Raw genomic sequence first — 25,058 nt, 5'->3', positions numbered from 1 at the left:
CAGCCATTCATTCAGGCATTCCATCAGCCATTCATTCAACCATTCCCTCAGCCATTCATTCAGGCATTCCATCAGCCATTAATTCAACCATTCCCTCACCCATTCATTCAGCCATAATTTCAAACATTCCCTTAGCCATTAATTCAAGTCCTTCATACCATTATTATACCTATTCCCTCAGCCATTAATACACCCATTCTCTCAGCCCCAATACACAAATTCCCTCAGCTATTAATTCACCAATTTCTTCAGCCATTAATTAATCCATTTTTTTAGCTACTGATTCACCCATTCCCTCAGTCATTCATTCACCCATACCATTTACCATTAATTCACCAGGAATTCATCCATGCACTCATTCCATTAATACACCCAGAACCTCATGCCTTGGTTCCACCCATTCCCTGAACCATTAAATCACCTACACCCTCAGCCAGTAATTGATTCATTCCCTCTGGCATTAGCTCACCCATTCCTTTAGATTCTACTGTTCCCATTCACTCAGCCATTAACCCACCCTCTGCCTGAGCCATTTACTGCAGCCATTGTTTCACCCACTAACACACCCATTCTCTCATCCACTAACACACCCATGGACTCAGCATTTAGTTCACGCATTCTCTCAGCTTTAACTGACAGATTTCCTCTGCTCCTAATTCATCAATTCTCTCCACCATTAAATCAGCCTTTTCTCATACATTAGTTCACCCATTCTTTCAGCTACTAACACACCTATTCCGGCAGCTATTTCATTCATCCATTCCCTCAGCCATTAATTCACTGATTCCCTTAGGAATTACTTCCCCATATCCTCAAGTATTAATTCACCTATCCACTGAGACATCAGATCACCCACTCCCAGAGCCCTTGATTCAGCCAAACCCTCGGCTGTTGTTTCACACGGCGTGCACGCTACTCACTCAGTCTTGTCGACTCTTTGAGACGCTGTGAAGTGTAGCCTGCCAGGCTCCCCCGTCCCTGGGATTCTCCAGGCAAGAATACTGGAGTCAGTTGCCATGCCCTCCTCCAGGGGATCGTCCCGACCCAGGGATCAAACCCAGGTCTCCCACATTGCAGGCAGATTCCTTGCCATCTGAGCCGCCAGGGAAGCCCCTGTTTCACACGTTATCTGCTGTTTATTCAACTATTCCCTCAGCCATTATCACCCATTGCCTCAGTCATTAATACACCAATTCTTTCATGGCTAACATACCCATTCGCTCAGAGATTAGTTCATCCATATCCTCAGCCATTAGTTCACTGATTCCCTTAGGAATTAGTTCAACCTCTCCCTCAGCTTCCCTGGTGGCTCACGGGGTAAAGTGTTTGCCTGCAATGCAAGTAGACCTGGGTTCGATCCCTGGGTAAGGAAGATCCTCTGGAGAAGGAAATGGCAACCCACTCCAGTACCTTTGCAAGGAAAATCCCATGGACGGAGGAGCCCGGTATGCTACAGTCCATGGGGTCGCAAAGAGTCAGACACAACTGACCGACTTCACTTTCCCTTTTCCCTCCCTCAGCCATTAATTAATCCATTCCACACCCACTAGTTCACCCATTCCCTCAGCCTTTAATACACCATTCCCTCAGTCATTAATATACAATTCCTACGTCCATTAATTCACCCATCCTGCCTCCAGTAGTTCACCCTTTTCCTTAGCTATTAAATCAGGCATTCCTTCGGCTATTAACTCAGCCAATACCTGAGCCATTAATTCACCCAGTCAGCCATTAGTTTGCTACACCTTCAAACATTAATACACCAATTCCCCCAGCCTTAATACCCTCATCCACCTAGCGATAAGTTTACCCAGTTGCTCAGCCATTAATTCACCTTTTTCCACAAAAATTAGGGGACCTATTCCTTCGGCCACTATATACTCATTCTATCAGCACTTAATTCAGCCATTCCCTCAGCCTTCAATACACCATTTCCTCAGTCATTAATGGACTCAACTGCCTCCATTAATTCACCCATTCCCTCAGCTATTAAATCAGGAATTCCTCAGTCATTAACTCATCTAATACCTGAGCCATTAATTCACTCATTCCCTCAGTCATTCACTTAAACCCTCAGCCATAAATTTATCTGTATCTGTTCAGTTCAGTCGTTCAGTTATGCCCGACTCTCTGCAACCCCATGAACCACAGCACACCAGGCCTCCCTGTCCATCACCAACTCTCGGAGTTCACCCAAACCCCTGTCCATTGAGTCAGTGATGCCATCTAACCATCTCATCCTCTGTTGTCCCCTTCTCCTGCCCTCAATCTTTCCCAGCATCAGGGTCTTTTCAAATGAGTCAGCTCTTCCCATCAGGTGGCCAAAGTATTGGAGTTTCAGCCTCAGCATCAGTCCTTCCAATGAATATTCAGGACTGATTTCCTTTAGGATGGACTGGTTGGATCTCCTTGCAGTCCAAGGGACTCTCAAGAGTCTTCTCCAGCACCACAGTTCAAAAGCATCAATTCTTTGGCGCTCAGCTTTCTTTACAGTCCAACTCTCACATCCATACATGACTACTGGAAAAACCATAGCCTTGACTAGAAGGATCTTTGTTGATAAAGTAATGTCTCTGCTTTTCAATATGCTACCTAGGTTGGTCATAACTTTCCTTTCAAGGAGTAAGCATCTTAATTTCATGCTGCAATCACCATATGCAGTGATTTTGGAGCCCAGAAAAATAAAGTCAGCCACTGTTTCCACTGTTTCCCCATCTATTTGCCATGAAGTGATGGGAACGGATGCCATGATCTTAGTTTTCTGAATGTTGAGCTTTAAGCCAATTTTTTCACTCTCCTCTTTCACCTTCATCAAGAGGCTCTTTAGTTCTTCTTCACTTTCTGCCATAAGGGTGGTGTCATCTGCATATCTGAGGTTATTGATATTTCTCCTGGCAATCTTGATTCCAGCTTGTGCTTCTTCTAGTCCAGCGTTTCTCATGATGTACCCTGCATATAAGTTAAATAAGCAGGGTGACAATATACAGCCTTGACGTACTCCTTTTCCTATTTGGAACCAGTCTGTTGTTCCATGTCCAGTTCTAACTGTTGCTTCCTGACCTGCATACAGGTTTCTCAAGAGGCAGGTCAGGTGGTCTGGTATTCCCATCTCTTAGAATTTTCCACAGTTTATTGTGATCCACAGAGTCAAAGGCTTTGGCATAGTCAATAAAGCAGAAATAGATGTTTTTTCTGGAACTCTCTTGCTTTTTCCATGATCCAGAGGATGTTGGCAATTTGACCTCTGCTTCCTCTGCCTTTTCTAAAACCAACTTGAACATCTGGAAGTTCACGGTTCACATATTGCTGAAGCCTGGCTTGGAGAATTTTGAGCATTACTTTACTAGCATGTGAGATGAGTGCAATTGTGAGGTAGTTTGAGCATTCTTTGGCATTGCCTTTCTTTGGGATTGGAATGAACACTGACCTTTTCTAGTCTTGTGGCCACTGCTGAGTTTTCCAAATTTGCTGGCATATTGAGTGCAGCACTTTCACAGCATCATCTTTCAGGATTTGGAATAGCCCCACTGGAATTCCATCACCTCCACTAGCTTTGTTCGTAGTGATGCTTTCTAAGGCCCACTTGACTTCACATTCCAGGATGTCTGGCTCTAGGTCATTGATCACACCATCGTGATTATCTTGGTCGTGAACATCTTTTTTGTACAGTTCTTCTGTATATTCTTGCCACCTCTTCTTAATATCTTCTGCTTCTGTTAGGTCCATACCATTTCTGTCCTTTATTGAGCCCATTTTTGCAAGGTGGCTGTGACGGCGCACATGGCAGGCCGAGAGGAGCTGCCCCACGTCCAAGGTCACCCAGGCAGTTAGTCATCAATTAGGCCAATCCCAGAGCCATGACTTCACCCATTCCTTCAGCCACCAATTCACCTATATGCTCAGAAATCCATCAATTCTGCCAGGCCTAATACACCCAATCTCTCAGGAAATAGTACACCCATTTGCTCAACATTATTTTCCTCACAGCCATATGACATTATTTCACCAATTCCTTCAGCTGTTATTCCAACCATTCCCTTAACCATTAATTCAGTTAATCCCTCAGTCATTAACTCAGCCAATTCCTCAGCCTTTAAGTTACCCATTCCCTCTGCCATTAATTCACCTATTCCCTCAACCATTAGATCATCTGTTCCATCAGGCACATTCCCCCATTTCCTAAGACATTTGTTTATCCATTCCTCATTAGCTGACCCTTTCCATCAGCCATTTAATTCAGACATTCCCTCAGCCATTAATACAACCATTCTTTCATCCATTAATACACCCATTCCCTCACGCCATGGATTCGCACATTTCCCCATCACTGATATACCTGTTCCCTTCTCATTTATCAGTAATTTACCAATTCCCTCGGTTTACAATTTACTCATTTCCTCATCCATTATTTCACCCATTCCTGCAGTCTCTAATACATCTATTCCTGCAGCTATTCATTCATTCATTCCCTCAGCCATCAATTAATTAATTTCCTTTGGAATTAGTTCACCTGCTACCCACCTAATTTACCCATCCCCTCAACCATTAATTCACCTATTCCTTTGGCCATTAATACATCCATTCTCTGAACCATTAATATACCTATTCCTTTATCTATAACATACTCATCCCCTCATGGCATTTCACACCCATTCTTTCAGCCATTAATTCATCTATTCCCTCAATCACTGATATATCCATTCTTTTTGTCCATTACCATATCCATTCCCTTATACCACTAATTCACCCATTTTCACATCACTAATACATCTATTCCTTTCATATTTAATTCACCAAATTCCTCAATTCGTAATTTACTCATTCCGTCACCCATTAATTCACTCATCCCATCAGCCATTAATAAAGCCATTATTTCAGCCATTCCCACAGCCTTGATACATCAATTTCATCAATCATTAATACACACATTTCCCCATCCATTAATCACTCATTTCTGTCTCCGTTAATTCACCCACTCAGTTTGGCATTAATTTAGGCACTCCACCAGCCTATACCCTCACCCATTACTACACCAATTCCCCCAGGTCTAACACCTAATCCCTCGGGAATTAATTCATCCATTCACTCAATCGTTATTTTACTCATAACCTCAGGATATTGATTGATAACCAGTCAATCCTAAAGGAAATCAATCCTGAATATTCATTGGAAGGACTGATGCTGAAGCTGAAACTCCAATACTTTGGCCACCTGATGCGAAGAACTGACTCATTGGAAAAGACCTTGATGCTGGGAAAGATTGAAGGTGGGAGGAGAAGGGGATGACAGAGGATGAGATGGTTGGATGGCATCACCAACTCAATGGACATGAGTCTGAGTTAACTCCGGGAGTTGGTGATGGACAGGGAGGCCTGGCGTGCTGCAGTCCATGGGGTCACAAAGAGTTGGACACAACTGAGCGACTGAACTGCTCTTCCATTCCTTCAGCTGTTATTTCCACCATTCCCTCAGCCATTAATTCAAGCAGTCCCTCAGCATTATTTCTGTCATTCCCACAGTCTTTGATACACCAATTCCTTCAATCTATAATACCACATACCCGCATGCATTAATTCATCCATTTCATCAGCCATTAATTCAGGCATTCTCTCAGCCCTAATTCACCCATTCCCTCAGCCATTAATCTATTCCCACACCCATTAATATAGCCATATCCTCATGCCATATGAAAAGATCCTCACCCATTTCCTCCACTCTAAGTCACACATTCCCGAAGCCATTAATTCCCCCCTTCCCTCAGCCATTCATTCCCCTATTCCTTCAGCCACTAATTCACCTATACCCTCAGCCACTAATTCATCTGTTCTTCCAGCCATTAATTCAGCCATACTCTCAGCCAGTAATACGACAACTCTGCCAGGCCTAATACATCCAATCCCTCAGGAATTGTTCCACCCACTTGCTCAACCATTATGTTCCTCATAACCTCATGTTCACCAATTCCTTCAGGTATTATTTCAACCATTCTTTCAGCCATAAATTCAGCCATTCCCTCAGCCTATTTTTTGTTTGACAGGTAAGAAGTGGATTTATTTAGTTACACATTCCATAGACAGGGTGTGGTCCATCTTGAAAAGTGGGAGCGACTTTGGCAGAAACACTCCACAGAGGGTGGGCCATCTCAGAAGGCAAGAGGCCTCCCTTAATCTTTGATACACTAATTCCCTCCGTCATTAAGACACACATTCCTATATCCATTACTTCAACCATTCCCTCAGCCATATTTCAGGCATTCCTTCAGCCAACCAATCCCTCAGTCATTAACACACATTTCCTCATGCTATTAATTCACACATTCCCTCAGGCCTAATACAAACTTTCCATCGGCTATTAATTCACCCATTCTCTCAGCTATTAGTTTCGCATTATCTCAGCCACTAACCCATTTACTTAAGTTGTTAAATCACCCGCTCCTTCTGCTGCTGAGTTCAGTCATAAGCCCCCAGTTCACCCAGTCCTGCCATCATTAAATCACCTTGTACCTTGGCCATTAGTTCATTCATTCCATCAGTCACATCCACCTCTTTCCTTTGAAATCTCTCACCCATTAATTCAGCCAACCCAAGACGTTTTTACACATTCTCTCGGCCATTAAACTATTTCTTCAGGTAGTAAATCCCGTATTCTCTCAGCCATTAATATAGCCTCAGCCACTCCTGCACATATTCTCTCAGACATTAATTCACCCATTCCATCAGGCATTAATTAAACCAATCCCTTAGCCATTATTTCACCAGCCCTAATACACCAGTTCTCTCATTTTAATACAGGTTCCTTAAGTGATGAGTTCACCCATTCCCTCAGCCATTAATACAGCCAGTCCCTTAGTCATGAATTCAACCAATCCTGCAGCTATTAACTCAGCCAATTCCTCAGTGATTATCGGAGCCATTTCCACAGCCTTTGATACACCAATTCCTCCATTAACATACACATTCCCCCATCCATTAATTCACCCATTCCCTGGCCATTAATTCAGTCAATCCCTCAGCCATGAATTCACAAATTTCCTCAGCCACTAATACATCAATGCCCTAATGCCTAACACCCTGACTTTCTAGTTAGCAGTTCACCCATGTCCTCATGCCATGAATATGCTCATTCCCTATGTCACTTATAAACCCATTCACTCAACTATAAGTTCAGTTACCTCAATCTTTAGTCACAGATCACCGAACCCATAGTTTAATCCACTCCTTCAGCCACTAATTCACCCATCATTTCAGCCACTAATTCTCTACCACTTATTCAGCCAATCCATCAATCATTAATTTACCCAAACCCTGAATCATTCACTCACCTATTCCTTCAGCCATTAATTCGCCATTCCCTCAGCCACCAATACACAAATTTTCTCATGCCTAAACAGCCTGTTCTCTTAGTGACTAGGTCACCCATTCCCTTGTGCCAGCATAGAGCCACTGCCTCAGCCATTACGCCACCCACTCCCCCTCAGCCATTTTTCAAACACTCCCTCAGCTGTCAGTTCACCCATTCCCTCTGCCATTCACATACCGATTCTCTCAGCTCTAGTACAGATTCCTTCAGCCACTAATTCAGCCATTCCCCCAGCCACCAAGTCACCCACTCCCTCATGCCATTAATTCGCCCATTCTCTCATGCCACTAATTCACCCATGCCGTCATGCCATTAACATAACCATTCCCTAGGCCACTACTTTCAGAGAAGGCAATGGCACCCCACTCCAGCACTCTTGCCTGGAAAATCCCATGGACGGAGGAGCCTGGTAGGCTGCAGTCCATGGCGTCACTAAGAGTCGGACACGACTGAGCGACTTCACTTTCACTTTTCACTTTCATGCATTGGAGAAGGAAATGGCAACCCACTCCAGTGTTCTTGCCTGGAGAATCCCAGGGACAGGGGAGCCTAGTGGGCTGCCGTCTATGGGGTTGCACAGAGTCGAACACGACTGAAGCGACTTAGCACAGCATAGCATGGGCCACTACTTCACCCATTTCCTCTCCATTTATTCACCCTCCTCCCAGGCATTATTTCACTATTCCTCCAGCCATTACTACACTCATTGCTTCATGCCTTTAATACACCTGTTCTCTCAGCCATGAATTCACCCATTCCTTAATCCCATTCATTACACCCATTCCCCCAGCCATTAATGCAGCCATTCACTCTGCCATTATATCATCCATTCACTCTGCCATGAATACACCCATTGTTTCATGCGGTTAATACACCTATTTCCTCAGCCATTAATTCAAACATTCCGTCAGTCATTAATCCACCCATTCCCTCAGCCATGAATACACCCATTTCCCCCATGGGAGGACTTCAGATGGCACCACTTGAGGCCATCTTCTGCTGCCAACAATGTTTCATTTCACCCAAACAGCCATTTCAGTAAGAGCAGAAACCCTGAACCAGCATTTTTATAATAAAGATTTCACATACCACGCAGAACAAGAATAATGATGGTGATGATGATATTGGCTATAAGACGACACCAGATTTCCTGTTTTTCTTAAAAAAAACTCTGAAATCTGCCCATAAGTGATCCTCCTACCCAGGGTGGGAGTTGGTGGCAGCCCTTCTAAACAAGATTCTCACCAGTGGCCACAGTCCTCTCCTTCTGTCTACCCAGACTGAATCATTTTTCTCAGCTTCGGCCCAATTCCCTCCCTCTGTCACCTGTCCAGCCTCAGATGTGCCTGAGTTTGCAGCCTCAGCTCATTGACAGCCACCCATGCCGTGGTACATCCCCCACCCCCACCCATTCATCGTCACACCCCGTCATCTGCGCCCAGCAGCTGTGGGCAGGGCCTGTTGGGTCCAGGTCTCGCTCAAACTCTAGCAAACCTCACAAGGGCCTTTGGAGAAGGCCAGATCTGGGGACAGGGACACATCTGCCATCTTCCCCCCCGCCACCCCACATCTTCATTCAAGGGCTCTCCACCAGCAGCCCCTGGGTGGCATCCTTGGCTGGAGGGAGCACCAGATTGCCAGCTGGGCACCGTCTGTTGGCATGGGTGGGCAGGGATCAGGGCCCTCACCCGAGTTGTCCTCATCCTTGCGGATCTTTAGCTTCACCAGGTCCTCACACTGGCGCAGGATTTGCACAGCGTCCTCCATGGGACAGTTGTCCAGGCGGATGTTGTCAATGGCCAGCAGCTTGTCCCCTGGCTCGAGGGTGCCGGTCCTGCAGGAGCAGGGAGGGGACATGGAGGATTGGGCACATGCAGGCGCCCAGCCCACCCCCGTGGGCCAGCCCCCCGTCCTGCCAGGGGCCCCCCTACCTGTGCGCCACGCTGCCTTTCTTGATGTCGGAGATGACCAGGGGCTCCCCTCGCTTCCTGCTGGCCGCTAGGGGAAAGAAGCCAAAAGCCCATCCTTGGCCACCTTGGCCTCAGGGGCCCAGGAGTTGGGCGTGGACTCGGAGCCCCATGCCCCGCTTCCCATCCCTCCCGGGCTGGGTGGACTGTGAGCAAACAAGCTCCCCTCTATGTGCCTCAGTTTCCCCTCTGTAATATGGGGATGAGGCCACAGAGTTCACAGGGACATCCAAGATTAACTAGACGAAGCAGGACAACACCTCCCACACTCAGCTCATTCTCTAGCACATGGAGCTCCCTGAGGGGCTGTGTCTGGCTGGTGTCTGTGTTCCCAGCAATGGGCAGACAGGCCCAGGTTCCAGAACCAAGTGACTTAAAAGCTGAGTTCTCCCTTGCCCGCTGCAGGGAATGCTGGCTGCGAACACTGCAGCAGGATCCTGCTGGGGAATGGCCTTTAGCTGAGGGAGCAGCCTCACCCAAAACAATGTCTACATCCATCGACCGGTCCACTTGACAGTGCCAAGGCCCAGCTCCCAGCCTCTATGCAGGACAACTCCCACAGAAAGTGAAAGTATTAGTCGCTCAGTCATGTCCGACTCTGTGACCCCATGGACTGTAGCCCACCAGGCTCTTCTGTCCATGGAATTCTCCAGGCAAGAATACCAGAGTGGGTAGCCATTCCCTTCTCCCAGGGATCTTCCTGATACTTGGATTGAACCCACATCTCCTGTATTGGCAGGCAGATTCTTTACTGTGTGAGCCACCAGGGAAGCCTCAGCTCCTGCAGCCTCTCCAGCAAAGAAGACTGGGGGAGCCCTCTACTGACTACATCGCAGCCTAGCTCCTCCCACTGCCTGGTCCTACAGTCGCCTCCACCCACAGGTGTTCATCCTAAGAGCCCGCCTCAATAAGGCCCCTCTACATCACTCCTTGTGGGAGAGGCTATTTCCCAGGGAACACGATCTAAGACAACGAGGGGCTGAGTTTTCCTGCAGAAAGAATCCATTTGGGTTAATGGATTTTCCCATGACTGATCAGGTGTAAAGCGGTCCCTCTAGCCCAAACAGCACCTTTGCAAATGAGACAAAGGGGCCCCATCTACTTAGTCTGTTGAGAAAATGTCAGAAAATCTAAGTCTACCTTGAATGGGCACCTTGTGTCATGTACAACCTGTGCACTGCACCTGGTGGCCCTGCCCAGAGGTTCCTGGGCTGGAAGCACCTTCTCCCCAGCAACTGCTTCAACTTCCACCACCACTGGCTATGAGGTCTGGGGCCAGAAGGAGCTGCAGCACCAGCCCTTCCGGACAGCTGCTCCTCCAGGGTGTGGTGGGGAGATGGCAGGAGATGAAGTCAGAGGGGGCTTCCCCAGTGGCTCAGTGGTAAAGAATCTGCCTGCAATGCAGGAGCCACAGGAGATGCGGGTTTGATCCCTGGGTCGGGAAGATCCCCTGAAGATGGGCATAGCAATCCACTCCAGCATTCTTGCCTGGAGAATCCCAAGTACAGAGGAGTCTGGTAGACTACAGGCCATAGGGTCTCAAAGAGTTGGACATGACTGAAGCGACTTCGCATGCACGCACGCACAAAGTCAGAGGACTTCAGCTTTTCCAGAGTGAGATGAGGGCTGGGGGAGGGTCTGTGACCGTTCCTCTACCTTCTTCCCATTCTGCAGTCCCTCACTTTCACTCCTTTGACAAACATGAATTAAGCACTGACTATGTTCCAGACCTTTCCTGGGCCCCGGGAATACAGAGGCAACAGAAAACCAAACCTGGGCCACGTGACTGGTGCCTCATAAAACCACTTAACCACCCCTGGAGACTAAATAGGCCAGGAGACTCCCACTGTGCAGAAAAGAAAACCGAGGCTTCCAGAAGCCTTGCCTGAGGACACGCACTGCAGACAGAGGGAAGTCAGGTCAGCCAGCCCCCTCTCCCACCCAGAGTCTTCCCCTGATCGCCTCATGCTGGGCGGACTCGGGGCAGGCTGGAGGGCACACAGGACGGGGACTCACAGCTGATGGTGATGCCCAGCTCCACGCCGCGCCTCTTGGGCAGCTTCACGTGGAAGGTGCCGCTGCTTGGGATGACGGACTCTGGGTGCAAACAGACACAAACCTGGGAGACTCAAGCGAATAGCCTCAGGGAATCCACACCCCACACTCATTCTGGTCCAGTGGAGAGGGATGCTAAACACAACCCCATCCTGCTTCCTCCACCCACAGAAGAAACTGAGGCACGGTGCACCGATTTGTCCCAGAAAAGCACTCACCGGGTCAGAGCAGAGTCAGGATTGGTACCCCGACCTACAGCTGCCACTGGGGCCCCCTAGCCTGGCCCAAGCCATTCGGATCCAGCAAGGACTTAAAGGGCACCTCTCACATGACAGACCTCAGCTGGTGCTTCCAGGAGCTTCATCTCAACAACACCCCTTGGGATAGAGGATTCTATCCACTTTACACTATTTTTACACTGGGGAAAACTGAGGATGGAGGAGGACAAGCCCTGTCCGAAGTTACACGGTGTCCAAATCAGGAACCAGAATTCTAACCGAGTTTTTTTGGGATCTTTGCATAAACCCTCACCTCCCCCACCCGCGGCTGCTGTTCCCTTGCAAAAACCTTCATTCACACTGGCGTGTGCAATTCCTTCACTCCCGCCCCGTGCCTTTCTCCCAGCGTTCTGGGGACACGCTGCAAACGCGGAAAGAAGCGGGGTGGGAGGAGCAGGGTGGAGAAAGGGGTCGCGAAGGAAACGAGGAAGCCGCAGGTACCCACTCACCAGCCACGTCAAACTCCACCTCCAGCACGACCTTGTGGGCCAGCGCCGCGTCCCGCAACAGCTGGTTGGCCTCCTCCATCGTCCCGTCCTCGGTGGCGATGCCGTTGATGGCTAGGACGCGGTCCCCTACCTGCAGCAGTCCACACCTGAACCGGAGAGAGAAGCGGCCCCTTTAGAAGCCAGAAACATGCTGCGCAGCAGCAGTGCCAGGCCCCGCCCACATCCCGGGCGGGGGCGGGGTTTGGGCGGGGCGGGGATGGGGCGGAGAGAGGAGCGGCCCCTTTGGAAGCCAGAAACATGCTGCGCAGCAGCAGTGCCAGGCCCCGCCCATATCCCGGGCGAGGGCGGGGCCTAGGCGGGGCTGGGCGGGGCCTAGGCGGGGCTGGGCGGGGCTGGTAGCGCCCCGCCCTGTACCCGCGCCAGCGGCAGCTCCTCAGGCCATTTACCCGGGACACTGGCTATAAGGGATGCCCTCGCTGGGCCTCAGTTTCTCTGTCCCGTGGGGATGATGCCATGCCTCAGGAGATGTATATACAGGACTCGGACTTCAGACCACACTGGGGTTCGTGTCATGGGTCACTCCCAAACTGTGTGACCCTGGGCAGGTGAATCAGCTTCTCTGAGCCTCAGACCCCTCGTCTACAAAACGGGGCCGGCGACGGGGTGGACCGTGATGGATGGTAAGATACACCTGTGCAGCCAGGCTAAGCGTGTGACTGGACTTCCCCGGCTGTCCGTGAGGCCCCACCCCACCGAATCGGAGTGGCAGGCCCACGGCGAGGGGGCAGTAGGCTCACCTCTCCGCCGGGCTGTCAGGCTCAATAAAACGCACGAGGGGTGGGGAGGACAAAGTCTCGGTGGCGAAGATGCCGCCCTGGAGCTGGAGGCCGAAGCCGCTGAGGGGGTCTCCGCAGAGCACGACCTCCGTGGTCTCCGTGTGCACAATCTGTCCGCCTGGCCCCACCGTGCTGGAGGCCAGCGACACTGCGGGGCAGGCGGGCACGGCGCTCAGGGCACTGTCCCGGGGGTTACTTCCTGCCAGAGCCCACCCACCCTCGGCGGGACCACCTGAAGTCGGAGAGGGCGCGTGAGTGGGAGGCCCGCCCCGCCCCGGGGCGGGGCCAAGTCGCGGCCCATTCTGAACCTTGGGGTCATGGGTTCCACCTGGCAGAGCGGCGCCCAGGATCCAGGAAGACAGCTCCTGGAATGCCATGTTATAAAACAGGCTCTGAGGGTCCGTGATATGACGTCCTGTGATGTGTGATGTTATGCCGTGCTCAGTCGCTAAGTCGTGTCCTACGCCTTGCAACTCTGGGTTGTAGCCCTCCAGGCTCCTCTGTCCATGGGATTTCCCAGGCAACAATACTGGAATGGGTTGCCATGCCCTTCTCCAGGGGATCTTCCCGACCCAAGGATCAAACCCGTGTCTCCTGTGTTAGCAGATGGATGCTTTACCCCTGAGCCACCACGGAAGCCCTGTGTGATGTTATACTTCAACTTATTTTATTATTGTATCATATATCAAATATCATATTATATTACTATTAGATGCAATAGTATATATTATGCCATTTTTGGCAACAGCTTTATTGAGATATAGTTCAGCTTCCACAGTATTCACCCACAGAATGTACAATTCAATCGGTTTTAGTAAATATATTGATTATTTAGTATATTCAAGTTGTACAACCATTCCCTCAATTAATTTTAGCATTTTCAATCCCTCAAAGAAACCCTGTTTCCATTAGTCACTCAAATCCTCCCGTTTCTCCCAGCCCTGAGCATACTTTCTGTGTCTATAGATTTGCCTGTTCTGGACATCTCATATCAATGGAATCATACTATAAATGGTCTTTTGTATGTGGTTTCTTTCACTTAGCATGTTTTCAGGGTTCATCCATGTAGCATAGATCAAGATGTCCTCCTTCTTGAGGCTAATATCCCACTGTATGATGGTACCACATTTTTTAAAATTCATCCATCGATAGACATCTGGGTTATTCCCACCTTTTGGATATTATGAATGACACTGTATAAACATTCATAAATATGTTTTAGGGTGAATATGACATATGTTCTCATTTCTCCTGGGTATTTACTTAAGAGTGGAATTTCTGTGTCACATGATAATTCCATGTTTCACTATTTAATGTGTTATTTAACATATTGTATTTTATATTCCACATATAAAATACACTTGTATTATTAATATGGATATTGGATATCATTTATTAAATAAAATTTATATGTCATTCTATTAGTTATACCATTGTGTCTTTATATATTATTTTCTTATATTATTATACATCACACATTATAATATGTGTAACCTACTTTATTGTTGGATATATTGTATTATTATATTTCTATTCATTATTTTTTTCACAATTACATCACCAATGATAAAAGTGGTATTTGGAACATTGGAAGTATTCAAAATTTTTTATTTAACTAACTAGTCATTATCATCAAGGAAGGAGACAGGTAAGGGGTCCCAAGAGTCTCCAGGCTCCATAAGCTCCTGCCTGTGAAAAATATTTCTGAATCTCTTCACCTACATACCCGCTGCTTCAGTGGGTGACAATGGTGGCTGGTAAAGTTGTATTTTATCTATCACCTGACTCTGAATTCTGTTTCTCTTTTCGCCTTGGCTGCCAGGAAGCTTATAACCATGTTTAGCGCCTTTCAGTGCCAAACTGACTTATATTTCTCTCTTCCCTCACCTGGTTCAATCCTAACTGGCCCAGTTTGACCCTCCATTCTTCCTGGAGGCCTCTGCAATTCACATGGAAAGAGGCTGGGAACCCTCTCTACGTCAACAAAGGAAAGATTCTTCCCAGGCAAGATTTCAAAATTCAGGGCCCTGGACTTCGCTGGTGGTCCAATGGCTAAGACTCAGCACTCTCAATGCAAGGGGCCTGGGTTTGATCCCTGGTCAGGGAACTAGATCCCACATGGTGCAACTAAGACCTGGCGTGGCCAAATAAATAAATATTAAAGAAAAAGATTCTGGGCAATCTTATGACTTTTTGCTACTTCCACATGTCTCCTGCATTATCGTTCATTACTATTCATTTTAAAAAACACTTAAGGGACTTCCCTGGTGGTCCAGTGGTTAAAAGTCTGCCTTGTGATGCAAGGGACACAATCTCTGGTCAGGGAACTAAGACCCCACATGCTGCAAAGCAACCGGGTCTGTGCACCACAACGGCTGAGCCCACCCGCCACAACTAGAGAGGATCTGTATGCCACAACACAAGATCCCAGGTGCTGAAACCAAGACCCAGTACAGCCAAATAAATAAAAACTAAATAATTTTTTAAATTGTTAAATAAAAAATTCTTAAATGCCTTCATTTCAAAAGGAACTATATGTATTGATCACAAATAAAGAAAAGTGTCAACAAGCAAAGGTTGAGTAGAAATATATACCTAATAAAACTAAAAATTACTATATTCTGGATGGCTAGTTTCAGGCCTGGATGGCTAGTTTTCACTGCCTTAGGGAAAATTAACAAATGTCAGAAGGGTGGTAAAGACAAAATAACACCACCCCCTGGAATGGATCAGAGGGTTGAAGAAGAGAAAAATGAAAGGAAGTTACTCTGAGACCGTCACACAAATCTGGAAAAGGCAGCCTTTCCTCAAGACACTTTGCCACCACCTGCTGGGAATTTTTCATAATAAAGGCTTCCCTTGTGGCTCAGCTGGTAAAGAATCCGCCTGCAATGCAGGAGACCTGGGTTCAATCCCTGGGTTGGGAAGATCCTCTGGAGAAAGGAAAGGCTACCCACTCCAGTATTCTGGCCTGGAGAATTCCATGGACTGTATAGTCCCTGGGGTGGCAAAGAGTCAGACACAACTGAGCACCTGTTGGGAATTTTTCATAATAAAATTACAAGACAAAGTGTACAAATTCACTGTCACTCCTCAGGAGAGCCCTTGTGCAGTGTGCAACCTGCCCAACCATCCTCAGCAACCTGGTGTACCACATACTCTATGTAATGCCACCTCCCCACACCTGGCCCTGCCCCAAATACCCCACATGTTGGCAAATCTCTCTCTCAGGCATACTGGCAGCCCAGAGGGGAGAGAAGAGACCACGGCTTACATGAGCTCTTGTGTTCCCTTCTCCGCGGCCGCCTCCGCCCCATTGTGGTCCGGGGGCTCATGGGCTGGGATCCACGAGGCAGAGTGCTGGGGTTGGTGCAAGAAAAGGTGTGGTTCACGGTCGGCGAGGAGAAGGGAGATGAGGATAAGGCTGGGGAGATGAGAGCAGACCCATGAGCCCAGCAGAGCCCTCCACCCCACCCCAGGGAGACACAGGGGTGCCTCCTCCACCCCCGACCATGCTCGCTGTGTGACCTCAGGCCTGTCTCTCCCTCTCTGGGCCTCAAAGCTTACAGGCTTTTCACAGACCTGGTGAAACTCAGCTGCCAGACAGGGGCCCCTCACTTCTCTGAGTCTCAGCTTCCTTCCCTATAAAACAGGCTCCAGCACCTCCCCAGGGACAGAGAAGAGTGACCGTGGGGAGGGCACTTTACAGCGGTTCTGGTCCTGGCCGGCAGGGGCGGCCCAGGTGGGCGTCCTGCAGCGGCCGGGCCGGGGGCTGTGGCAGGAGGGCACGCAGGGGTCCCAGCGATGCGGCTGCTCGCTCCTCTGCACCTTCACTGTGGTGGAGGAAGAGGAGAGACAGGCGTTAGGGGCTGGGCGGGTCTGGACTCCATGCCCCTGAAGGGTGAGCTCCGTCTGCCCAGCAAGGGGAGGAGAGCGGGAACAGAAGGTCTGGAGTTTCTGAGCCAGGCTGGGCATTCCAGACTTTGCCCACATGTCCCGGACGCCCGCTGTGTGCTGGGCCCTGTGCTCAGGGCTCAGCTACGCAGCAGCCTGAGAGGCAGGGATCCGAGAGGGAAAGCCGTACCAGCCCACAGGTGGGAGGGCTGGAGGAGCAGGATGTGAACCAGGCCAACCGACCAGTCAGCTCCAAGGAGTGCAGCTGGCAGACAGTGACCAGCTGGAGCACCTCCGGGGACTGTGGTCATGCTGTAGCCTGGGCAGCCTTGGCCTGGGGCTGGGCAAGCAGGCACCGGGGCCGGGCATTTCTGCCCCACGCTGAGCTCTTGGGGGCCACATGGGTCTCTGTTGGATTGGCCCAGGCTTGCAAGGACCCGCATCGCAGTCTAAGGCTGTCCCCCCTCAACCTTTCACGGGCCTTGACTTCAGTGAACTCTTGACTCCAGCTAAGCATCCGCTTCCCAGGGGAGTCCACGGACCCTGCCTCTCTCACCTCCCTGACCTGGTCCTCCTCCCCGCAGCCCCAGACCCCGTTCTGGCTCTTCCTTCTGCTGCAGGACTTTGTGGGGAGTCGGGGTGGGGGATGTCCAGCCTAGGGCAGCATGCTCTTGGATGGACGGACGAGGTCCCTGTGATCTCAGCCCATTGATTCTGCCTCCCTGTGCGGCGTTCCCACCGCCACCCAGGGGCTGGGCCGACTCTGGGGCCAGGAGCTGAGTCCAATCCCAGCTCCATGGCTGACGAGCTGCGGGACTGGGACAAGTCCCTGCACCCCGCCCTGTGCCTCGCTGTCATAACTGTAAAATGGGACAAGGCGGCTACTTCCCAGGGAAGCTGGGAGGATAGGAGTTACCACATGGGCTTGGCAGACGTTTATTTAGGGAGAGCCAAGGGGACTGTCGGCAGCCAACTGTCATCAGAAGGACCTGCACTGCTCAGACCCTCAGAGCCTCCATACTGACCTTGTAGACGTGTCACGGGGGTGTACCCAGATGACCCCTGGGAAGCCCCAGCAGCACAGCAGCGGGTGGGAGAACAGATGCTGGGACATCTGAGGGACTCACAGGGGTGGCTCTAGGCCCTCCTGACTGCCTGGCTGCCTCCTCTGGACCTGCTGAGGGCCCTGGGGTGAGCCCACGGGTCCAAATTCTGAGTAGCACAGGGCACAGAAGGACTATCCCCTCCCTTGTTCCAGCCCTCATACTTCTATTAATGCGACCAGTGATGGATCTAGCTTTGGGGGTATCCACGCCAGCAAACTGTCAGATCAGAAAGTATGAAAGTGTTTGTTGCTCAATCCTGTCTGACTCTTTGTGACCCCATGGACTGTAGCCCACCAGGCTCCTCCATCCATGGGATTTTCCAGGCAAGAATACTGGAGTGGGTTGCCATTTAAACACCCAAGTTATTTATCTGCCCTATCTCCCCACCCTTAGCTGCTGCACTTGACACTTTGAGCGTCCCTGTGGGACTGGACATTTGTTCCGCTAAATGCTAGCCTGCCCCTTGCCCTTAGGGTTGAGCCCTGAGGTCTGCAGGGGACTCACCTGCCTCTGACGGCTTGAGGGGCCGCCGGCTCTGGGGCGCAGGCAGGATCTCCAGCCGCACTTTCTCCGACACGCTGGCCAGGAGCTTGGTGGCTTCAAGCAGCGAGCAGTGTTCAGTGCTGGTACCGTCGATGGACAGGATGTGGTCTCCGGCATGCAGGGCCCCGCTCCTGGCCAGGTCAGGGAGCAAAGGGGAAAGGGTACAGCCAGACAGCTCCAGACGATTCTCCCCCTGCACCCCCCCAACACACACCACGGCAGCTCCCAGCAGGTGCCCCACCTGTCCACCACGCTGGCCGGCTTGATGCGGTCGATGGTGATGACGGGCTTGTTCCGGTGGGAGCCGGTGGTGAGGGAGATCCCCAAGGCTGACCCTGGAGTCTTGGTGATTTCCACTATTAAGGGCCCTGAAGCGTTGGCCACCGTATCTGATACATGGAAGGAAAGAAGAGTTTGAGATGCAAATAATTCAGCACCTTCCTCCGTCTCAGCTTAATTCTGTCAGGTAGGGATCAGTGCATCCACTTTACAAACAAGAAAACTGAGGCGCCTGGAGGCAAAGGCCTCGTCCAAGTTCACATGGCCTCTCGGTGGCAGAGGAGGGGCAGGAATTCAGGTTTCAGAGAGGCTCTGACCCCAAGGCTTTGCTGAACAGTACTAATTTGCTCACATATATTGAGAGCCTGGGCTTCCCAGATGGTGCTAGTGGTAAAGAATCCGCCTGCCAATGCAGGAGACATAAAGAGACGTGGGTTTGATCCCTGGGTCAGGAAGATCCCCTGCAGGAGGGCATGACAACCCACTCCGGTATTCTTGCCTGGAGAATCCCATGGACAGAGGAGCCTGGCGGGCTACCGTCCATGGAGTCACAAAGAGTCAGACATGATGGCAGCGACTGAGCACTCAAGCATCAAGAGCCTACTGTATACACTGAACTGTGGGATTTCACTACCAGCCTTCCCCATCTCAGAAAACAGCACCCCGTGCACCCACCCAGTGGCTGGAAAACAAAACCCGGCTTTTTCCACTCTTTTTCCCACCCACGTGTCGAAACCTCAGCAAACCAGGCCAGCAGAGCTTCATCATCTTTCCCAGATCTAACTCCTCTCTACACCCCCACTCAGCCCCTGGTCCAGCCACCATCACTTTTCGCCCACCTGCACGGCCACAGGTTACAAAGTATCTCCTAGCCTTCCCCATCTCTCTCCCTGATTTTTTTTTTTTTTTTTTTTGCACACTTATCATCCTCTGTGAGTACAGTTTCAGTGTGTCTGCCCTCTGATGACCTCTTGCAATACCTACCGTCTTATTTGGGTTTCTCTTACCTTGGGCGTGGGGTATCTCTTCACCGCCGCCCTTCCTGACCTTCAACATGGGATAGCTCCTCTAGGCCCTCCTACCCCACGTCTGAGGTCAGGGGCAGAAGCCGGGAGGACCCCATGCCCAAAGGGCGGCGGCCAAGAGGAGTTACCCCATGTCCGAGGTCAGGGGCAGCAGCCAAGAGTGCCAGGCTGCAACGGCGCAGGAATGGCTGAGAAGAGCTACCCAAGTCCGAGGTCAGGGGCAGCAGCCGAGAGGAGTTACCCTGCGTCCGAGGTCAGGGGCGGCGGCCGGGAGGACCAACCCCACATCCAAGGAGCTGTAGCTGTGCGATGGTGTGATCACTGACCTAGAGCTGGACATCCTGGAATGTGAAGTCAAGTGGGCCTTAGAAAGTATCACTACAAACAAAGCTAGTGGAGGTGATGGAATTCCAGTTGAGCTATTTCAAATCCTGAAAGATGATGCTGTGAAAGTGCTGCACTCAATATGCCAGCAAATTTGGAAAACTCAGCAGTGGCCACAAGACTAGAAAAGGTCAGTGTTCATTCCAATCCCAAAGAAAGGCAATGCCAAAGAATGCTCAAACTACCGCACAATTGCACTCATCTCACACGCTAGTAAAGTAATGCTCAAAACTCTCCAAGCCAGGCTTCAGCAATACGTGAACCGTGAACTTCCTGATGTTCAAGCTGGTTTTAGAAAAGGCAGAAGAACCAGAGATCAAATTGCCAACATCTGCTGGATCATGGAAAAAGCAAGAGAGTTCCAGAAAAACATCTATTTCTGCTTTATTGACTATGCCAAAGCCTTTGACTGTGTGGATCACAATAAACTGTGGAAAATTCTGAAAGAGATGGGAATCCCAGACCACCTGACCTGCCTCTTGAGAAATCCGTATGCAGGTCAGGAAGCAACAGTTAGAACTGGACATGGAACAACAGACTGGTTCCAGATAGGAAAAGGAGTACGTCAAGGCTGTATATTGTCACCCTGCTTATTTAACTTCTATGCAGAGTACATCATGAGAAACGCTGGACTGGAAGAAGCACAAGCTGGAATCAAAATTGCTGGGAGAAATATCAATAACCTCAGATATGCAGATGACACCACCCTTGTGGCAGAAAGTGAAGAGGAATTCAAAAGCCTCTTGATGAAAGTGAAAGTGGAGAGTGAAAAAGTTGGCTTAAAGCTCAATATTCAGAAAACGAAGATCATGGCATCTGGTCCCATCACTTCATGGCAAATAGATGGAGAAACAGTGGAAACAGTGTCAGACTTTATTTTTTGGGGCTCCAAAATCACTGCAGATGGTGACTGCAGCCATGAAATTAAAAGACGCTTACTCCTTGGAAGGAAAGTTATGACCAACCTAGATAGCATATTCAAAAGCAGAGACATTACTTTGCCAACAAAGGTCTGTCTAGTCAAGGCTATGGTTTTTCCAGTGGTCATGTATGGATGTGAGAGTTGTACTGTGAAGAAAGCTGAGCGCCGAAGAATTGATGCTTTTGAACTGTGGTGTTGGAGAAGACTCTTGAGAGTCCCTTGGACTGCAAGGAGATCCAACCAGTCCATTCTGAAGGAGATCAGCCCTGGGATTTCTTTGGAAGGAATGATGCTAAAGCTGAAACTCCAGTACTTTGGCCACCTCATGCGAAGAGTTGACTCATTGGAAAAGACTCTGATGCTGGGAGGGATTGGGGGCAGGAGGAGAAGGGGACGACAGAGGATGAGATGGCTGGATGGCATCACCGATTCAATGGACGTGAGTCTGAGTGAACTCCGGGAGTTGGTGATGGACAGGGAGGCCTGGCGTGCTGCGATTCATGGGGTCGCAAAGAGTCGGACACGACTGAGCGACTGAACTGAACTGAACTAAACTGATCATCCTCTGACACACTCTATATATGACTTATCCCATCCATGATCCATTTCTCCCCACCAGAATGTCAGCCCCATGGGAACAGAGACCTCATCTGTGTTGTTCTCAGATGGATCCCTGGTGCCTGGCAGAACGTGTACCACCCAGAGGGGCCCAGAGAGGCTGCGACCAGGCCAGGGTCACACAGCCCTTGCAGTGATGGGGATGTGTGCCCCCCACTCCCTGCCCTCCACCCCGGGGCCTCTTCTCGCTGCAGCCCGAGCCCTCAGGCCACAACTCACCCGGAATGGTCACGTCGTACTCCACCTGGAAGAGCGCCTCGTGGCTGCACTGCCGCAGCGTGGCCAGGGCAGTGGCATGGCTGGCCCCCTGCAGCGGGATCCCGTCAACGCTGAGCAGTCTGTCCCCCACCTTCAAGGAGCCCTCCCTGTGGGGAAGGGCCAGGTCATGCCGCCTCGTCCAGCGAGCGAGAGAACAGATGGAGGGCAGGGATCGGAGGAAGGAGACAGGGGCAGAACGGATGAGGGACAGCACGCGTGGGTGAACAAACCAGGAGGGCATGTGGAAGAAGCCGAAGAACTGACGGAGGTCGGGTCAGCGACGACACCCCCCGCCCCAATTCAGTTCAGGTCAGTTCAGTCACTCAGTCGTGTCTGACTCTTTGTCGGACTGCAGCACACCAGGCCTCCCTGTCCATCACCAACTCCCAGAGTTTACCCAAACTCATGTCTATCGAGTCGGTGATACTGTCCAACCATCTCATCCTCTGTCGTCCCCTTCTCCTCCCGCCTTCAGTCTTTCCCAGCACCAATTAGTGCTTACGAAATTCACAGTCCCAGGTCAGCCCTCCAGCGGCTGAGCTGGAGATGCCCTTTGAGGTCACCTCCAGGGCCTTACCGGGGTCCCAGCCCTGCCAGGGCCGCCCAGCACCAGGGGCGGGCCGTCTGGAGGCTTGGAGCTGTCTGCACACAGGGCGCCCGCCAGGGCCCCTCCCTGGGTCTCAGCAGTGACTCTGGCCTGGTGACAAACATGCCTGGGAAGGAATTCCGCTGGGTCCCAGGGGTACGGCCCAAGGGGGTTCGCCTTGGCCTGGGTCATATCCCAGCTCTGGAATGCCTGCCCCAACAGGTGGCCAAGGCTATTCTGGGTGGTTCTATGAATAGCTCATCACAGGCCCCAAGGACGGGTTTAGATTTCTGAGGAGGCCATTCCAGGCTTTTCTTAAAATGGCCAGGAATTGCCCTTCGGGAGGTCGGGGGGCCAGGAGCTGGGAGCTGGGCGTGTTCCTCCCTCACCTTCTCTCCTCCTGGAGCTTCTGAGCAGGCCCCGGGCAGGGCCAGCCGGCAGTGTGGCCAGGACTGGGGAGGCTGTGTCACTGAGGGCCACAGTGACGCCCGTCACCAAGCCCCACAGCCCTCGCATCAGCTCTGCGGGGCTCCACTATTGGGTCCATTCCACAGATGGGAAAACGAAGGCCAGGGAAGAGGCAACAACACCACACCAAAGCTCTCCACCCCGCAGACAGCAGGATCTTGGGAAGAAAGAGCTCGGGGCCCCCCTCATGTGGGACTTAGGGCTGGCTCCACCAACAAGCTGCTGAGTGACGCTGGCCGGGGGTGTCCCCCGTCTGGACCTTCGTCCCAGGGGAGCTGGGCGAGGGTGGTGCAGGCCGAGGCTGTAAGCTCCCCCCAGCTCAGGCTCACCTGTCGGCAGGGCCGCCGGGCCGCACGTAGGTCAGGACAAGTGGGCGGGACTTGTGCCCGTCTTCATGGGCACCTCCTGGACAGAATTTGACAAGAAACTGCAGTCATCCACCCATCGCTGCCTGGTGCCCGGAGGCCCCGACCCAGACCTTAAGCAGGCTTCCTTCATCCCCTCTGCTCCAGGACTCTGTCCCTGCTGTTCCCTGCCCCTCCTATGAGACATGGGCTCTAAATCCCATCCAGAAGTGGGACGGAAAGTAGGGAATAAAACCAAAGTCCTCTCTTGATTAAACAGCTTGCTTTCTCTCCTGCAGTCTCATCCAGTTTCCCTTTTCTCCCTGGTTGCTAGGGAGCTCCGAACTTAACTTTCTGTTACAACTTTTCCCTTTCACTTCCTCAATCATGCACACTTGGTTGGCCAAGTTTTCCATCTAATACTTGATTTAATGATCCTGGTTCTTAAAGTTCAGAAAAAGATTATATAAATATAAATATATTTATATAAACATATAAATATAACTGCAAATAAATATATAAATATAAACATTATTATATATAGTTATATAAATATAAGCTATATTTAAAATATAAATTATAGTTGATAAATATAATATAGATATATCATAAAGATATATCAATTACATATTTGTAAATATATTTAAATATAAATCTAAATATAAATTATATTAATATATAATTATAAAATGTAAATATATTAATAAATATAAATTTATTTAAGTATAAATATAAATTTAAGTATAAATATAAATTTAAATATAAAATATATGTATTTATTTAAATATAAAAATGAATTTATTTTAATAAACTTATGTTTATTTTAATATAAACATGTTTATTTATTTAAATTTAAGTTTATTTAAATTTAAATATATATTTATTTATCTAAATTTAAATATAAATATATTATAATTCATCAGAGCAAAGCAAAACACACAGAATTGGCATTAGCCTTCCCGTCCCTTGACCCCAAAGGTGACTCTTACACTGACCTCTGAGGACAAAGCCAAAGCTATTGCCCTCCTTGAGGAGGGAGACATCCACTGTCTTTGAAACGATCCCTGGGTTGTTCTCGGGGGCTGGGGAGAAATGGAGACCCTCCTGAGTCCTTGGGTCGCATCACCGAGCTGGCAGCCGTCCCCAGAGTTCGTTCCAGGACAGGCGGGTCACCAGTCGCAGATACTACAGGAAAGGCCAACCCCCCCACCCCACCCCATTTGACAGGCAGGACAAGTGAGGCTTAGAGGCACCCTCCCCCCTGAAGCCCACTCAGTCCTCCACTTAGAGAAGGGACAGGGCCGGCCCGGGCTCTCACAGAGACAACAGCAGGACTCAAGCCTGAGTCCAGGGCTGGCAGTCTTAGGCCCGAGCTCAATTCCAGACAGTTATTCAGATTTCAAGACTTCAGACCAACTTTGGAAATTCAGAGCTGAGCTAAAGCACCCCAGGCCACTGTACTCGGTGCAGCACGGGAAGGGCGGGGACCTATGTACTCAGAGACATTCCTAAAACCTTCCCCCCAAAGAAGCATCTGGAAACCAAGTACGACAAGGGTGTTACAAGCAGGCCCTGCCGCCTCCTGGTGACAGCGCACTGCATTTGCAGCAAAGCCCCGGGTGCGGCCTGGCGGTCTGTGGCCAGTCCCCAGGTCCTGCCCACCCGGGTGCTGGTGGGGAGGCAGCCG

At 50.1% G+C, this 25,058-nt stretch overlaps 1 protein-coding gene and 1 non-coding gene across 6 annotated transcripts in view; both read right to left on the bottom strand.

The window, feature by feature from the left end:
- GRIP2 (glutamate receptor interacting protein 2) overlaps nt 1-25,058 on the bottom strand; it is a 103,878-nt gene that overhangs the window by 10,756 nt on the left and 68,064 nt on the right. For 4 of the 5 annotated variants that reach the window (XM_024983320.1, XM_059880138.1, XM_024983321.2 and 1 more), the window contains exons 5-16: nt 24,367-24,453; nt 23,357-23,432; nt 21,935-22,080; nt 18,729-18,876; nt 18,449-18,618; nt 16,652-16,777; nt 16,219-16,368; nt 12,906-13,092; nt 12,109-12,254; nt 11,343-11,423; nt 9,291-9,357; nt 9,048-9,193 (exon numbers count right to left, since the gene is read on the bottom strand). In XM_024983320.1, the coding sequence (XP_024839088.1) occupies nt 9,048-9,193; nt 9,291-9,357; nt 11,343-11,423; nt 12,109-12,254; nt 12,906-13,092; nt 16,219-16,368; nt 16,652-16,777; nt 18,449-18,618; nt 18,729-18,876; nt 21,935-22,080; nt 23,357-23,432; nt 24,367-24,453 (1,530 nt within the window). The remainder of the gene's footprint in view (nt 1-9,047; nt 9,194-9,290; nt 9,358-11,342; nt 11,424-12,108; nt 12,255-12,905; nt 13,093-16,218; nt 16,369-16,651; nt 16,778-18,448; nt 18,619-18,728; nt 18,877-21,934; nt 22,081-23,356; nt 23,433-24,366; nt 24,454-25,058) is intronic. The other variant, XM_059880137.1, reaches the window with a different exon arrangement.
- On the bottom strand, nt 24,562-24,629 carry MIR2888-2 (microRNA mir-2888-2). The gene has a single exon (NR_036355.1). It is a non-coding gene; the product is annotated as a microRNA mir-2888-2 (primary transcript).

Source organism: Bos taurus, chromosome 22 (genome assembly GCF_002263795.3).
Source record: "Bos taurus isolate L1 Dominette 01449 registration number 42190680 breed Hereford chromosome 22, ARS-UCD2.0, whole genome shotgun sequence".
Classification (NCBI taxonomy): domain Eukaryota; kingdom Metazoa; phylum Chordata; class Mammalia; order Artiodactyla; family Bovidae; genus Bos; species Bos taurus.
The sequence above is the reverse complement of the archived record's forward strand: the minus strand, read 5'-3'. Positions and strand labels throughout refer to the sequence as shown.